The following is a 16,913-nucleotide window of genomic DNA, read 5'->3' on the forward strand; positions in this document are numbered from 1 at the left end:
GTGACCCCTCTCCCTTCCTGGTCCACGGCTTGGGGCCGGGGTGGCTGAGCCTGCCCTGCGCCTACCCAGTCAGGAACACCTGGTTCTCTGGCTCCCACCTTAGAGTCTCACACAAATCCCCACGCCTGTTGCATCTTCTTGGGTTTCAAGGACCTCATGATCAGGAAGTGTGGCCCCCAGGTCTCCTGCGCCCTAGTGCAGGGAAGGAAGGGGGCAGAGAGGTGTGCACTCACTGGGGCTGCAACAAGTGAAGTTCTGGGTTTTGATTGCACACAAACAGCCACCCACTGGCGACACCCACCTCCGTCTTCAGTGGATCCTGGTGTGGACATGGCCGCCACAGCCACAAGGGGAGTTAAAATGAGTGAGTGCCTGGCACTGCCCCCACCCCAGTCTCCTCTCAGGCTCTGAGCAGAGCTGCCGACAGTCCCTGATGCTGCATTCTTTTCGGAAGCCACCTGGGAAAAAGGGAAGGGACAGACAAGACTCCTGTCTGCCAGTGGTACAGGGGAGCGCCAGGGGCCCCACTTTCCACTGCCTGGGGATCCTCCACCAATGCCATACCCCTCAGGATCGCCAGGCTTGTGGTCCACAGGGTTCTGGGGCAGGTCCCCCAGATGTCTCCAGGCCTGCAGCCCCGGGGGCAGGCAGGCAGCCCAAGGCAGACACCCTGGGGAGCCAAGCGGGTCCCGCTCACACGGTACGTGCATCTCATCCTCTGGGCCTGTCCCTAGGCAACCTGGGCAAATTCCCACCAACTTCCTTCTGGGAACTCCTGTCAGAGTATAATTTTCAAATATATTTTTAAACGACTCATACAAATATAGAATGAACATGCACCAAAAACCCATTACGTGTCAAGGAGAGAATGAGTGTGTGACAAAGCTGGTGACAGGACATTTTGAGAAGCTGGGCGTTCGTGAGCATTCCGAGAAAACAATGCTAGGATGAGACTGATGTTCTCTCCAGGGTAGAAACATGCAAGTTCATAAGTAACCGCAATGTCTGGGTTCTAATCGAACAATAAATATCAAAGTCAAACACAGGTCCACGCCCCAAGATCAGGGATTGGCAAACTTTCTTTTCCTTTTCTTTTTTTATTTGTATTTTTTAAGTATTTCATTTATTGTCAGAAAGGGACAGGAGGGAGAAAAAGAGAGAGAGAAACATCAGTGAGAGAAACATCACTCTTTGCCTGGTTGCCTCCTGCACACCCCCAGCCAGACACCTGGCCTGCAACCCAGGCTTGTGCCCTGACTGGTAATACAACCAGTGACCTTTCTGTTCATGGTCCTGTGTTCAATCCACTGAGCCACAGCAGCCAGGGCAAATTTTCTCTTTCTTTTAAAGATTTTATTTATTTTTAGAGACAGGAGAAGGGAAGGAGGAAGAGGGAGAGAAACATCAATGTGAGATGAGAGAAACACTGATTGGTTGCCTCTTGCACGCACCCTAACCAGGGACTGGGCCCTGCCAAGGAACCAAACGGGGAACCTTTCTCTTGGTGGGATGAAGCCCAACCGACTGAGCCACACCTGTCAAGGCGGATTGGCAAACTTTCGGAAAAGGTCCAGGCATGGAAGTCTCGGTCACAATGACTCTCAGAGCACAGAAGCAGCCACAGACAATGAGTAAACAAATAGGCTTGGCTTATTCCAATAAAACTTTATTTACAAAAACAGACGTCAGGCTTGGTCTGCAAGCCTGCACAGTTGGAAGCACCCTGCCTGAGACAATTAAATAACCTTCGGGCTGGCCGGTTCAACAGCGCCCCAGTAGGGCACTGACAGAGCATGCTGCACCCCGCCCCTCGCCCCTCGCCCTGCTCCTATTTCCAAGGCTGAGCAATTTATTTTCCTTTTTACTGAATGTATTGGGTTGACGGTGGTTAACAAAATTATACAGCTTTCAGGTGCAGAATTCTACAACACGTCATCTGTGCATGGTATTGGGGATTCACCACCTCAAGTCCAGTCTCCGTCCGCCACCATTTCTTCTCCCTGTACCTGCCTCCACCTCCCCTCCCCTTTCCTCCCCAACCCCCTGTCCCCTGCACCCCAGAAATCATCACACTGTTTTGTCCACATCCATGAGGGTTTTTTTCTTTTTTGCCCAATCCCTCCATCCCCATCCCCGGTACCCTACCTCTGCCCCTGACAGCTGTCAGCCTGCTCTCTATGAATCTGTTTCTGTTTGATAATGTTTCATCCCAGCAGCCCCTTTCCCAGTTGTGCCAGGCAGGCCTATCTTATCAGAAGATGGGGATGGCCACTTGGCCTCCTCTTGGGGTACATCAAACTTGAGCCTCTGAAGACTCTTCGGGGATCTCGTGTTGGTTTGGAAATCAAAAGGCAAGTATGACCAGAACTCTCCAAGAGAGGGCGCATCTACAGTGGCAGGAGGGTGAAGACCCTGCTGGGTGAAAATTACTCCCCTACCCCAGCCCAGTAAAGGTTATCCAGTCTCCTCACGTCCAGGCACATGCAATCCTGGCAAAGGTTGTAGACTCGACCCAAACTTTTCCAGGATGACTCAGAAGGGTGTGAGTTACAGCCTCAGGGCATCATTACCTCCATTGCCTTCTATTCCTCAGCAGTTAAAGAGGAGCCCACTAGCTGGACCTGGACAGTCAAGACTGGTGTGGGCCTCCTGTGAGTGACACTTTGTCTCCTCTCCCCAGGGCTCAAGGCTCCCACTGGAAATGACCCTTCTCAGGAAATGGTAGTGGAAGCTCAGATTTCTTTGGGTGCTCCTTGGCTGCTGCCCAGACCTAAAGAAACAGCTGAGCCTGGCTGGTGTGGCTCAGTGGTGTGGCCCTGAGAACCAAGGGGTTCGATTCCAAGTCAGGGCATATGTCTGGGGTGCGGGCCAGGTCCCCAGTAGGGGGCATGCAAGAGGCAACCACACATTGATGTTTCTCTCTCACTTTTTCCTCCCTCCCCCTCTTTCTAAAAATAAATAAATAAATAAAATCTTTTTAAAAGGAAAAAAAACCCAGCAAGGAAGCTGTTAGGACTCCGGTTGCTAATCTGAGACTCCAGTCCCGTTGCTTCTAACTCGGGTAGGGCCTTTATACTCAGCTGTAGTCTGCATAAGATCAACCAATCACTTCCACCAAGATGGAGGCATAGGTGGAAACACTGTGCCTTCTCCCACAACCAAGTTTGAATACAACAAAGGTTTGGAGAAATAGGACACACCCAAAGACCAGAAAACGGAATTATACGGAAGTCCAACAACTACGAACCATTCAACAGGGAACGGTAAGAGAGGTGAAGCCAGCAGCGGAGCAGGGTCGGGCAGGACAGATTCCCCCTACCTAGGCACGCAGGCAGCCTGGAACCAGTCGGGGTGCGGGGCAGACTGACCAAGGTCGCACATTCGCGCACAGTGAGATGGACCACGCAGGCCCCAGGGGGCGAACCCAGTGGTGGAGGGCTGACGGCGGTGGCACACTCGCGTGCAGCGGAACGAAACGCGTGGGCCTGGTGACAGTGGTGGCTGCGGTACCGGTGGGGGCCACGGAGGCAGGCGGCAGAGAGAAGCCATTGTCCCTCTTTGACCCCGCCCCCACATACAACGTCACAACCCAGCGACTTAGTTGCCCTGCTCTAGTGAACACTTTAGGGCTCCGATCCTGCTATGGAACAGGCACAAACAGCCCAAAAGATGGCGCAAGAGGAACTCAAAGTCCCAGAGCCAATAACTCTAAGCGACCAAGAAATTGCCAGCCTCTCAGAAGCACAATTCAAGACACTATTTATCAGGATGCTCACAGAATTGGTAGATTATAGTCACAAATTAGAGGAACATATGAAGGCCAAACTAATTGAAATGAAGGGAGATGTCCAGGAAACCAGTAGCGATGGAAAGGAAACTAGGACTCAAATCAATGGAATGGACCAGAAGGAAGAACGAAACATCCCACCAGAAAGGAATGAAGAAATGAGAATTCAAAAAAATGATGAGAGGCTTAGGAACCTCCAGGACATCTTTAAACGTTCCAACATCCAGATTATAGGGGTACCAGAAGGGGGAAAGAAACAGCCACGAGTGGAAAATGTATTTGAACAAATAATAAAGGAGAACTTCCCCAGTCTGGCAAAGGAAATAGACTTCCAGGAAATCCAGGAAGCTCAGAGAGTCCCAAAGAAGTTGGACCCAAGAAGGAACACACCAAGGCACATCATAATTACATTAGCCAAGACCAAAATGAAGGAGAGAATCCTAGAAGCAGCAAGGGATAAGGGGACAGTCACCTACAAAGGAGTACCCATCAGACTGTCAGCGGATTTCTCAAAAGAGACCTTACAGGCAAGAAGGGGCTGGAAAGAAGTATTCCAAGTCATGAAATCCAAAGACCTACAGCCAAGATTGCTTTATCCAGCAAAACTTTCATTTAGAATGGAAGGACAGATAAAGTGCTTCTCAGATAAGGTCAAGTTCAAGGAGTTCATCATCACCAAGCCCTTATTATATGAAATGCTAAAGGGACTTATATAAGAAAAAGAAGATGAAAAATATGAACAGTGAAAGGACAGCAAACACACAGTTATTAACAACCACACCTAAAACAAAAGCAAACCAAGAGGACAGCTAGATCAGGAGTGGAACCATAGAAATGAAGAACACATGGAGGGTTAGAAACAGGGGGGTGGGAGGAGGAGAAGGGGGGAGAAGGCACAGAAAATAGCATAGATGGTAGGCAGAAAATGGATAGGGGGGAGGGCGAGAATAGTGGGGGAAATATAGAATCTAAAGAACTTGAGACACGTAGTTATAAACTAAGGGGGGGAGAATGGTGGGGGAGGGAGTGTGCGAGTGGAGGGGAATGAAGGGGGGGAATAGAACAACTGTAATGGTATAATCAATAAAATATATTTTAAAAAAAGATCAACCAATCAAAACTGGGATTAATGCACTCATCCCTCCCAGAACCTCTTTCACGCCTGTATACACACCTACCTCCTGCTCCAGCCCTCACACAATTGTCCCTATAACAAGAAGCTCATGAGGCCACAAGCCCACTTGATAAACCAGTTCAATTACAGCGAAGGGTCTTGTAGCAAATCGCCCAGGCAGCCTTGGCAGGGGGCTTATCCTTACCCACAGTCTACTTCAAGGAATGGATCGATGCCAATGAGCGCTGAGGCTTCTTCCGCCCCCGGCCACACCTGTCCCATGGGGCATCCACGGCTCCATTCTCCGTTCAGGGGCTTCTTATGCCAAGAGCACATTTCCAAGGATACAAAGGGTGTGAGGAGCAGAGAGAGGCCGAGCTCTGGGTTGCCACTTAGTCTGGACGAGGCTATCTCACTATGTAGAGAAACTCCCAGCTCTCCAAACACGCGACAAAGAGAACCCACGAAGGGACCTTCTGGATTCACACATGCGGATCCATGAAATGATGGTCTGTACTCAAGCCTGCAGAGAGTTAGCTACCAGGCTCCCTTGGTCCCTGCCTTAGGTTCTAGCGCTTGCGCAAGATCCTCCGCTCCGGTAGGGGGCAGTGGCCCAGTCCTCACGCGGGTTTGGCACATCGGCAAACGCAGAAGCACGTCGGCGAACCCAGGCGCTAACCCGGAAGAGGTTGCGTTAAGGTGTTTTGGAGGCGGTGGTGTTGGCTGCCGAGACTTTGTCGGCAGCTGCGGCGCTAGGATGAACGCCCCTCCTGCTTTTGAGTCGTTCTTGTTGTTCGAAGGCGAGAAGAAGTAAGTGGAGTCGGCCGGCGAGGGGGTCGCGGGCCCCCAACTGTCGGTCGTTGGCCCCTGCAGGTTGTGGGGCTTCTACCCTCCTCTGCCGCGGCAGTGAGAGGGGCGGGCGGGGAAGCAGCTTTTGCCTGAGATCCCGCTCGCGAAGCGTTTCGCTCCTGTGCCTGCAAAACTTAAGATAGCCCTACGAGGCGGGGGCGGGTCTCTCTTTTGCAGATGAGGACACCGAGACTCAGAGAGATTCTCCGGGCACATGGGAAGTGGTGGGTCTGTTTTGGAACCCGGAATATTTGCCTCCAAATGCTTTTCCCTTTGGGTCTGGCACTCTTCTCACTCGTCTCCTGGACCGCCACCGTTATCCTCCTTCACTGGCTGCAATCAGAGTGGTGGCTCTTAGACCCATATTCGGCTTCCAAACGCCTGTGTAGGCGACTTCAGTGACTCCATTGCTTACAGGGTGAAGGAAAATGCAGCCTAATGGTCAGACAGCCTGGGCTTGGCTCCTGCACTGCTCACTTAAGGACTCTTTTTTTGGGCCAGTGACTTAATCTGCCTGAGGCCTACTTTCCCCATCTGGAAAATGGGCTTATTGCTGTATTAAATCACAGTACGTAAATATAGGAGGAGATTAAAGGGGATTAAATTATGTAAAGTGCTTAGTGCAGGGCTCAGCACCTAAAGACCCAGTTAAAGACTAGCTCTGCAAACTTTTCTTTACAGACTGGTTATGCAGGGCACTGTGGTCTAGCCCTTTGCCTGCCACTTCATTCTCCCTTGAGAGCAGTGCTTCTCCGCTGGCCCCTGCCCCCAGGGGACTGTTGGCCACATCCGCAGGCAGTTTTGGTTGTCATGAAGGGGGTGCTGCTGGCATGTAGTGGGCAGAGGCCAGGGAATTAGCCAGCCTCAAATGTCAGTGGTGCCAAGGCTGAGAAACTCTGCTTTAGGAGAAAGGAGCAATCCAAGTAGGCAGGGGGGTCCAACAGAATCAAACCCCCCAGAAACGGGTCAGGGTATAGACATACTGGTATTGAGTCAAGGAGGCCTTTCCAGAATGGAGAGATTGAGAAAGGCTTCCAGGAGCAGGTGGGACTTGAGCCTGCCGTAAAAAGTAGGGTTTAGACTCAGGGAGGAGGGGAGCCCCTGCCCCTCCACCCCCCCATCTCTCGTTTCTGCCTTTTCTTAGGATCACCATTAACAAGGACACCAAGGTACCCAATGCCTGTTTGTTCACCATCAACAAAGAAGATCATACACTAGGAAACATCATTAAATCGTAAGTTTCAAGTTAGAGGCTTTCAGGTTCTATGTTTAATGGGGCTCTTTGAGGCAAAGTACAAATTCCAGAAGATTTTCTTAAGGGTCTCTGAGCTACATGAAATCCTTCTGGTTACTTGCTCTGGCAATGCACTCACTCTACTACCTTTTGTTAAAAATGGCACTGACCAATATCTCTTCCTTTAATCTATTTCTGTATTGGCTCATTTATCTAACGTAAATGAATATGTAGGAAGCCAAAGAAGAGTAAGTCTACTTGTGTTTTTGTGCTAGTGCACATGGAGAAGTAGCAGAGGTTAGCTCCTGCCCACCCTGTTTGTGCATTGACCTCAGTGACACCTGGCATTCTAAGGTGTGTATGCCAGAGATTGTAACTGAGAAGAGTAAGGGGAGAGGTAAAAGGGGTCTGAAGGTGGTTTTCCGGTGCTTTTCCGACTTTGGTTGGTGGGTGCTTGTTTACACCAGTGAAGTCCTGGCCAGGTAGGTGGTTGGCAGTGTGACTGATGCTCTGGCCCAAGGGCTGGTCCTTTCACTGCTGAAAAGCACCGTCAGTGAAGCAGGCTCTTCTGGGTTTGTGTGTTGGAGACTGGGCTGAGGCCTGCCTGGTCTCCTGGTGTAAGTTGGTGTAAGGGTGGTGTTGCCCATCTCCAGTTTGGATGACTCCCACCCCGAACCAAGCCAGTGGTACACCCAGGCTCTTTTGGGGCCCTGCTGTTCCGTTGCTGTGTGAGCTGTGCCCCCACCTATGCACGGGCCCTCCCTCTAGGAGTTCAGGCCTGTCTGAGCTGCTCGGGAGAAAAGCCTCGTGTGCCCAGCAAACAACACTGGCTTCACTTCACCACAGCCGAACAGAGCAGGACGCTGTGGGTGGACAGCAGCTGCCAGGTCGTGTTGCCAACAGACTTCCATTTCCCTAACTGCTCAGAGCCTGGGGCCTCATCCCCCTGCTGCCAGATGCTTTTTGGGCTGGGAATGGGGCTTTTGTGTTCTGGTTTACTGAACACTGGCCGGATTTTTACTGCCTAGGGAGGTCTCTTTTGGGGCATTGCAGGGTCCCTGACTTCCCCTGAGGGAAGAGGTTGGGAACCTTTTTTTATCAGCTAAGGTTCTTGATCCTCATGGATAGTGGGGGGGAGGGGGGAATGGGAAGAGTCGTCATATGGCATATCTTCTCCAAAATACCTGTTTTACTTGAAGGTTGTGGGGTTTGTTTTGTTTTTGCAGTGGGGGTGTGGGGTGGTAACAACTAAAAATTAAGAGCAGGGAACCACCTGGTGCCAGCTGCATTTGCTTATAACAATGGGAAGACCCCTTGGCTAGAAGGCCTGGTAAGCTCCAAGGGACCAGAGCTCCAAGGGCACTCAGCCGGCCCACTTACACGGCTCGTCCCTGTATCTCAGACAGTTGTTGAAGGACCCACAGGTGCTGTTTGCTGGCTACAAAGTCCCCCACCCCTTGGAGCACAAGATCATCATCCGAGTGCAGACCACGCCAGACTACAGCCCGCAGGAGGCCTTCACCAATGCCATCACAGACCTCATTAGCGAGCTCTCCCTGCTGGAAGAGCGATTCCGGGTGAGGAGCCAGCTGTATGGGGTGGGGTGGGGTGGTCTGGACACCTCCCTGTATGCCTCAGAGACTCAGGTTTTCATGCCCACATTTAGGACAGCCCGAGTTGCTTTCTCTGATTTATTTGGGGGAGGGACAGAGGTGGTGAGAGAGCAGGGACTTCCACCATAGCCTTCAAGGAGTGTGGGTGAGGTTATGGCGTTGTGGCCTGGGGCCTGCTGACTGTGTCCATGGGCAGGAGCCTCGCCTAGTGCTCTGGGGTGTTCTCGCACACTCTCATGGTCCCTGCAGAAGCACAGGGCCCACTGTCTCTTAGCGCTGCTCCTCCAAGTCTGTATTCAAGTGCTGGCTGCTAGGGTTTGCAAGGCCTGGCTGTGTCCAGGGTGCTTGTCTATTTAGAGGGCAGCTCATCCTAAGGGGGGGGTCACACCTGTTCAGGCAGGGAGCCTCAAAGTCCCAGTCTCTCAGATTCGTCACAACTTGCCATATACTCACCAGGAGGCACCTCTGCTCGATCTGACTCCCGTCCTGGGCAGCAGGACGTGCACTGTGGAACAATGACGGGGTGGACGAGACCAGCCCACAGAGTCCCTGGGTTGCTGGCTGCGCAGCCCTCTGGAGCTGTTTGGGGCCTGATTTACTGCTTCTCTCCAGTTCATGGCTGCACTGTGGAGGCTTGGAAGCAGTTTGCTGGTGGACCTGGGGCTCAGTTCCCACACCCTACCCAGTCACTCCAGCTAAGTGCACTGTCTTTCCTTTCCCTCAGGTGGCCATCAAAGATAAGCAAGAAGGAATTGAGTAGTGGGCTGGATGCAGTCTAGGTTGGCCAGTTCCTACCCTGCACGGGGCCTTCCTTTCAACACCAAGTAGAAGACCACAGCCTCTCGCAGCTGTGGTCCACTTTGGAGCTATCCCAGAGAGCCCCTCACCCTGACACTGACGTGTCCTATACATAGATTGTTTCATCTTTCCAATAAAGTGTGGCTGGCAAAGACCCGGATGTGAGCTGAAGCAGAGGTGACTCCACAGCAAATGGACTGTCAGGCTCAGTGGACGTGGCTGACCCGTCTTAGGGCTACTCTGGGCACACTGCAGAGTGGACTGGCCCAGAGATCCAGATTTCTGCCTGTGGGGGCGGCAGGAACAAACACATTCTGCACCAACTGGGAACCTGGGGGGCTGCAGGGAGGGTGGGTTTGACAGAAGGGAACCGCTCAAACCCCTGTACTCCCACGAGTCTCCACCATGGAAGCACCAGCACCAGCACCAGCTCAGCCTGACTCACTCCTGCCAGCACCACCAGATGGGACCCCCAAACAGCTCTCCCAGGCTTCTCTTCCATAGTAGAGCATTTAATAAAAATATTCATTCATAGGAAGATCCCCATCCTTTGCCCAGAAGTTGAATAAGTTAAGTTGTATCCCTGGCACTCAGTAGCTGGAAGCTAGTGTCTCTTCCAGATGGCTACAATGTTGGAGTCCGTCAGAGCCGTGAGGTAGGTAAAAGTGGGGTTGGCCACCACTGTGTTCACCATAGTCTTGGTCACTGTCTGGCTGAGGGCTCGGGGCTGGGGCCACTTCAGGATCTGGTGGGAAGAGAGGGAGGCTGGGCTCCTTCCCAGATACCAGGCCCCTCATGCTGCACCAACCCCCGCAGGGAGGAGAGGGCCAAGCTGTGCGTACCTGTGTGGGGGCCTGCGGTGCTGCCGGCAGTGGAGGCTGCTGGGTCAGCAGGTGCCTGACGTCATAGATCCACACGCTGCCTTCTTCATCCCCGCAAAGCACAATCCCCTCATCTGCGGGGACAGAGATTGGAATCTGAGGTGGGGCAGAGCTCCAAGAGGTGGGAGGCGCGGTAGTGTGTAGGTGGGCTTACCAGGACAGGTGCTGAGTGAGAAATAGGCCAACTCCGTGGGTGACCACTGCAGCTGAGCCAGGACCACCACTGGCACTGTGGACCGGCTGCCCCGGCCCAGCCACGTCTGGCTCCAGCTCCACAGGCAGATGGTGCCCAGGGCACTCCCCTTGGAGGCTGAGGGAGAACAAAGAACTGCCTGGGGGGGCCTCTCCAGGCATTTCCTGTTCCACAGTGGGGACCTCCCCCCAGAAGCTCTCGGACCTAAAGCCCAGCCCAGGGAGAAGCAATCCACGAAGGCCTTGTCAGGGCCTAGCAGCGTCCCAGGAGGCCAGACTGCCCAGAGCAGGGCTTGCTCACCTACGACATCCTCATTCACAAATGCCAGCCCGTCCACTCTCTGGCCAGATGCCTCTGAGCCCTCAGAGAAGACGAACTCCACTTCACACACCCTGTGGGGCCACAGAAGATGCTGGTTGACTAACCTTCACATATACAGAGTCTCACTCATTTGATGAGAACCTCTCTCTGGGCCCTGCCCTGTGTGGAGGCCACAAGATGCAACCGAGGATATCTGTTCTGGGCCCTGGAGGGATTGAGTTTCACCCTGGAAGTGGGAGCCAGCAACTGAGTACACTGCACCACAGGTGGTGGGGGCTCAGAAGCATTACGGGCTGGTTCTTTGCGGCGGCGGGGGGGGGGGGGGGGGGGGGGGGGGGGGGGGGGGGGGGGGGGGGGGGGGGGGGGGGGGGGCAGGGTAGGTTCTGGAGAGAGGCAGTGCCTCTGGGACTGGGAGATGGGCAGGAAGGCATTTCTAGCCGAATGCTGGGGGCCTGAGAAGGGAAACTGGGCAGGGGGTGGCTGTGACCCTGAGGACAGTGGGGAGTGGCTGCTGAATGTTTCTAAGCTGAAAGTGTGCGTAGCATCACACTGCTTGGAAAGGCCACCCAGCAGCTGCCCAGAGTTCTAGAGAACAAGAGAACACCTGGAAGCACGGAGGGCAGCCAAGTACTAACTGAAGAGAACCAGACACATCTAGAATGTGGAAAAGAAATGCCACAGGACTTGGGGCCCAGGCAGATGTGAGTGGACAGGGAGGAAGAAGACAGGCCTGGGCTTGACTCCCAGGGGTGGCACGGGACCACCACCAACGCTTGGCTGGATGACTGCCAGAGTCTGCCAGGGCTTCTACTGCCCTCCCTGTAGCAGCTACTTCACGCCTGCCACCTGGTCCTAAAGTTCTTCGTAGGCTATTTTGCTGTACTTCAGAAAATTCGGAATTGTACCATGGCCAACAAAGCCAGCGTACTCTGGCTCAAGCAACCGTACCACCTCGTCGTATACTAAGCCACGGCTGGACCTCCCCGGTCAGCCAGTTCTTTCTACCACTGGCCCTTTGCACATGCTGTTCCCCTTGTGGATGCACCTTTCCCTCTTTCCAGTTGACTGGCTCCCTCACAGGGCTCATGTGGAGAGCACAAACCTGCGAACTTACCCATCTGCCACTGGTCACCTCTTTGGAGTCCCTCGGCCTTCCTGTACCCCTTTCAAAGTGCTGGATTCTCTCTCCTTCATAACTGATGTGACACTTTGTGCGGTTTTAACTGGCCGCATTAGTTTAACGTGTCTCTGCCAGTAGGCTTCTGGGCCCCAAGAGGGCGGGGACCCAATGCTGTCTTGGGCCTTCCAGGTGGCATGGAAGAGCCACAAGCCTCGACCTGGCCTTCTGGGGCCTTGTCCCTGCCCAGACACCATCCCCTTTGTCCTCCACTGGCCCTGGCATGCAGGTGACTCTCCCAGCTCTACAGATGAGGATGTTATGCTAGGGCAGGAATGTCACATTGCTGGTAAGTGGCAGGACATGGGGCACATTGAAGCCCCAGACTGACAGTGAGGTGATCACAGCCGAGAGGAAACTGACCCAGCTCAAATCCCATAGCCACACATCAGGGAAGGAACAGGTCACAGGGACCTTTACTCATAAGGCTATCAGGAGGTAAGGACAGGCCAGTTCTGTGAAGAGGACCCTGAAAACAATCTGGCAGGTGGGCCTGGGGTCAGACATCTGGATTGGCAGCTGCCCAGCTCTGAGGCTTGGCCTTCAAGTCACCCCCATCCACCTCACCTCCTCTTCTGAGGCTGGTCCAGTCGCACGTCCCAGCAGCAGCAGCCGCCCTCACACCCAGCCAGCAGATAGGCATCTGGACAGGAGGCCACAGGGCAGAGGCGCAGGGGGGTGGAGGTGGTATCGAGTGTAAGCAGCTGGCTGCCAACAGGTAAAAGGGAGAGCGTGACGCCACGGACTGGGTGTCCACACCCTCAGCGGCCAGCCCTCCTCACACCACCCCTGCCCAAATCATCACCTGGCCTGGAAATTGTAATCTTGGTCGGGAACCCCGATGTCCCAGAGGATGATCCTCTTGTCATAGGAGGCCGCTGAGGAAGAGATATGAGGACAGAGGTGGCTCTGAGGAGGCCCTGCTCCCTGGTGAAAGGCCTGGACTGTGGCTCCAAAGCCAACCCCTCTCCAGCAGCGACGGAGGGCCATGGCCCCAGGCGCCATCTTCCTCTAACCTAATGAGTGCCACACCTGGCAGCTACCCTTTGTAGGGCTCTGCTCACACATCACCCCCACAACTGAAGGGCCGGGGGTGAGCCCCAGTCACAAACACAGTGGCCCAGGTTGTCAGAAAGCTCCAAGGCCACAGAGCAGGTTGTGGGAAAAGCCAGGGTCTGAAGCCCAGTTGTTTGTCCACAAAGTCACACTGCATTTGTCACGGCCGGAGCCAACCCTGGCAGCCCAGAGTGAGACTGCCAGCCACAGTAGTCCCCTAGCACCCCTGGGAGGGAGCACTAAGGTGTCAGGCTGCAGGACAGGGGTGCCGAAGGACCCCCGGGGAGTGTGAGGAGAGGGTCTTACTGAAGAGGTGGGTCTCGTGGGTGGGGCTGAAGCAGAGGGTGGCGATGGCCCTCTTGTGGGCGCGGATGACCCCACAGCAGAAGCCAGCACGCACATGCAGCAGCCGGACCTGGCCCCGCAGGCCAGCAGCCGCCAGTATGCTCCAGCGCCTCTTGTGGCCTGCCTGTGTGACCACGGTCAGGGCTGTCCAGGCCACTGAGAAGAACTCCTGTGGGAGCGGGGGGTGGAGCAGTCACCAAGGGACAGAACTACAAGTGTGCACATGTGTGCGGGATCGGATCGGGGAAACTGAGGCCCAGCATCAAAGAAAAGGGTCACCTGGAGAATAGGTGGCACTCCTGCCCCCAGGGCTCTGTCCACCGCCCCGCAGGCACAGGGCCCTGGCACTCACCTCACCAGGTGCCTTGTACTTGTGCAACACGATGCCCGTCTGGCAGTCTATCACGCACACAGCCTCCCCGCCGCACGTGGCCACGGTCTGGGACGTGGCCCTCGCGTGCCCTGTTTTGGGGGGTTAGCCTAATGAGAATGTTTTCTGTAAACTTTCCCCCTGCAGTGCCCTCCACCTGGCCTTGATGATGTTTTATTTTTTCAACATTCTTTTTCTTTTTAGAGAGGAAAGGAGGAAGAGAGAGGGAAAGAAAAATCGATGTGAGAAAGAAACATTGATCAGCTACCTCTGGCACACACCCAGACTGGGGATCAAACCTGCAACCCAGGCATCTGCCCTGACCAGGAAGTGAACCCATGACCTTTGCGGGATGATGCCCAACTGAACCACACTGGGCAGGGTGCCCAGACATTCTTAAGCTCTCTGCCCCTCCTGATTTCCCCATCACCCAGGCTGCCCCCGCCCCCTGCCGCAGGTGGCACCCTGTCTAGAAAGCTTGTTGTGTGTGTCCCCTGAGGTCTGTGCTCTGCCTGCCCAAGGGTGTACCCTCGTTCCAGGCTGGCTCGAAGGCGCAGGCCCAGAGCTGGGTCTCCAGGTCCTGAGGACTGTTGTTCTTGCTGTGGCACTGGAGGAAGTGCAGGGGCTCCAACTTCAGGGCAGGCTGTGGGGGCAGAAGGGGGTCACACCTGCCCCAACCCTCGCTCCCAGCCACACACTCCCTGCCACCTTGCTAGAGCTTACCTGGCTGCCACCAGAGCCCACGGGGTGGCCCTCTGCCTGGGCCAATGGAGAGGTGCACACCCGCTTGCTGGGGGAGAGGCTGCGTGGGACGTCATCCAGCCGTTTTGAGGCCACAGGCCTGGCCTGTGTGAGGGAAGGGGTGGCTAAGAGCTGGTGACCATGGGACCATCTACCCAGGGCTGCTTTCTTCCTTCTCACGGGCTAACCTGCGCCCTCCCAGGGGTGCAGCAGGCGGGAACTGGCCCCAGGTCAGAGGGAATTAACTCAGGTATTGGAGGCTGTCTCCTGAGCTCATTCCTAGGACCCTCTGCTTCTCTGGAGCCTCCCTAGGTGGGAAGGGCCAAGGCAGGCTCTCAGAGCCCTGGGAGCCACACAGAACCACACTCACCCCAGGCTCCTGGTCAGCTGTGGCTTTTAGGGACTTCTCTGGGATTTCAGCCTCATGCATTTGGGTCCCACCAGAGGCCACCAGCTCCTCAGAGATCATCCGCACCTGGGTGGGGCCAGGCCATCAAGAAGCTGGGCACAGTCCTGGGGCCCCTCAGTCCCTGCTCAGACACCCAGTCAGAGGGAGCTTGCGCTTCCCTGAGTTGAGAAAGGGCCTGTCCAACCAACAGTGGTGCCTTTCCTGAGCAGAGACCCCCAGGGCAGCTGGGAGCCAGCAAGGAGCTGGGGAAACAGAGTCTCAGTACAGTCAGGTGAGGACATACCCGCCACTGGGTAAACTCGCTGAGGGACTCGGGCCCATAGTGGACATCCCTGACGGCAGACCTCACAAAGTCCTCCTGGGCCTTCTCAGCTCCCTCCTCAGGGCTCAGTGAGGCCATGAACTTCTCCCAGTGAGCTGTGACCTGAAACAAGAGGGGCCAGATCCAGGCCCAGCCCACCCCTCAACCCTCCATGGCTCTTCTGCTCCCAATCTCATGGCCACAGGTGCCTCAACCCCACTGCCTCCCAGAAGCCTCCCTAAACCACAGCCTTCTTCGCTGCATGTGGCACACATCTGAGCAACACACACACACACGGGCAACAGCCCAGATGGGAGAAGGTAGACTGTCCCAGGTAAAGTTGCTGTGAAAGTGCCTCAGTCTCCCCTGCTGGGCCCTGCACACATGGAGGCCAGGACATCGCCAGGGACCAGAGGCCTCATACCACATCCAGGCTCAGAGCAATAACGTGTCAGGCTATGGGCTAAGGGCCACTAGGTTTCAGGGAAGAGGCCCTTGTAATCTTCCTCAGTGTCCTCCAAGTGTCCAAGCCTGCTGCTTTCACCTCAGGGCTCCTGACTGTTCCCAAGCCCCAGAGATGCCTCCCAGCCCCCTTACCCTGCTGGTCAGCTCCCGGTTCAGATTCTCCACCTGAGAGGAAGTGGAGGAAGCATCTTTCCCATTGACCTTACGCAGCTTGGGCAGGAGAAAGGAGACTTTCAGGTTGTCGCTGACCTGGAGAATGAGAGAATGCCTCCGGGGTTGCTGAGAGCCCAAGCCCAACAGAATGCCAAACCCAGGCATGGGGTCGCTAGGTGAACCCACTTACTGTCAGGAAGGGGTTGCCCTCCAGGCTGAGCTCCTCCAGCTGTGGAAACTGGCACAAGGCAGTGATGTCCCCCAGCTGGTTGTTGGCACAGCGGAGGATGCGCAGGTGGGACAGGCCCAGGTTGGCAGGAAGTGTCTCCAGCTGGTTGTTGGAGAGGTCCAGCTCCTGCAGCTTCTTCAGACGGCTAAGGAGCTTGGGGTCCAAGTGCTCTGAGAGCAGCTTCAGCCCTGACAGGCTGGGGTGGGGACAGAGGGCAGTCTCAGAGGGCAGGCAGGCCTTGGGCCCCCAACCTATGGCAGCCCAGGGTGCCTCCAAAAGCTTTTTCACCTAGCGTTTCTTGGGCATGCACACCTCTCCCCAACACCCTACTTTTCAAAATCTTGTTAACTACTTAGTACTCGGGTCAGCAGGCCCTCTCCCGGATGCTCTTCCTGATCCACTGGAGGGAGACTTCTCTGTGTTCCCCAGGCCCTCTGTAATCTCAACAGACTGCTCAATTCTCTTTCTGAACGACTGTCCTTAGCAGCCCGGGCCCTCTTCAGGGGGGAGGCCACTCGGAGCCAACCCTGCCCATCTCCTGACGAGAGGACGGCGTTTGGCTCCAGTTATTGGAGACTCCGCCCAACCGACAGGGCGATAACCGGGCTAGGCAAGGGTCCCGGCCTCGCTCCCGAACCCCTCCCTCGTCGCCCCCGGCCCGCCTCTTACTCCAGGCTCCGGATCTTCCCCAGCCGGTCGGTCTTAGGTCGCCCCCGCTCTATCAGCAGCCGCGCGGAGAGGGGACCCATGGCTAGGAAGCCCCGGCCGGGCCGCGCTGGCCCTACCGGGGACACCTGCGTCCTGCGGAGCCCGCGACTCCCGGAGTCTGCTGCTGGCGCCGGCGACTAGCGGAGCCCAGGAGGTGGCGCCCCGCAGG

The 16,913-nt window shown here is 55.3% G+C and overlaps 2 protein-coding genes across 2 annotated transcripts; one reads left to right on the forward strand and one right to left on the reverse strand.

Moving 5' to 3' along the window:
- Positions 1-5,567: 5,567 nt before the first annotated feature.
- On the forward strand, positions 5,568-9,566 carry POLR2J (RNA polymerase II subunit J). The gene is made up of 4 exons (XM_037054828.1): positions 5,568-5,711; positions 6,895-6,984; positions 8,387-8,561; positions 9,322-9,566. Exons 1-4 carry the CDS (start codon positions 5,659-5,661, stop codon positions 9,355-9,357), a joined length of 354 nt encoding a protein of 117 aa, XP_036910723.1. The 5' UTR covers positions 5,568-5,658; the 3' UTR covers positions 9,358-9,566.
- Positions 9,567-9,891: 325 nt separating this feature from the next.
- Positions 9,892-16,912, reverse strand: LRWD1 (leucine rich repeats and WD repeat domain containing 1). Its single transcript, XM_037054822.1, has 15 exons — positions 16,706-16,912; positions 15,998-16,232; positions 15,787-15,903; positions 15,172-15,312; positions 14,850-14,954; positions 14,462-14,584; positions 14,267-14,381; positions 13,721-13,830; positions 13,330-13,537; positions 12,773-12,845; positions 12,535-12,675; positions 10,770-10,861; positions 10,431-10,586; positions 10,238-10,350; positions 9,892-10,140 (listed from the first exon to the last, which is right to left on the reverse strand). The coding sequence occupies exons 1-15, from the start codon at positions 16,783-16,785 to the stop codon at positions 10,000-10,002; spliced, it is 1,950 nt and encodes a 649-aa protein (XP_036910717.1). The 5' UTR covers positions 16,786-16,912; the 3' UTR covers positions 9,892-9,999.
- Position 16,913: the final 1 nt, after the last annotated feature.

This window comes from Sturnira hondurensis, unplaced genomic scaffold, assembly GCF_014824575.4.
Source record: "Sturnira hondurensis isolate 20B ecotype Veracruz unplaced genomic scaffold, ASM1482457v3 Scaffold0008380, whole genome shotgun sequence".
NCBI lineage: Eukaryota > Metazoa > Chordata > Mammalia > Chiroptera > Phyllostomidae > Sturnira > Sturnira hondurensis.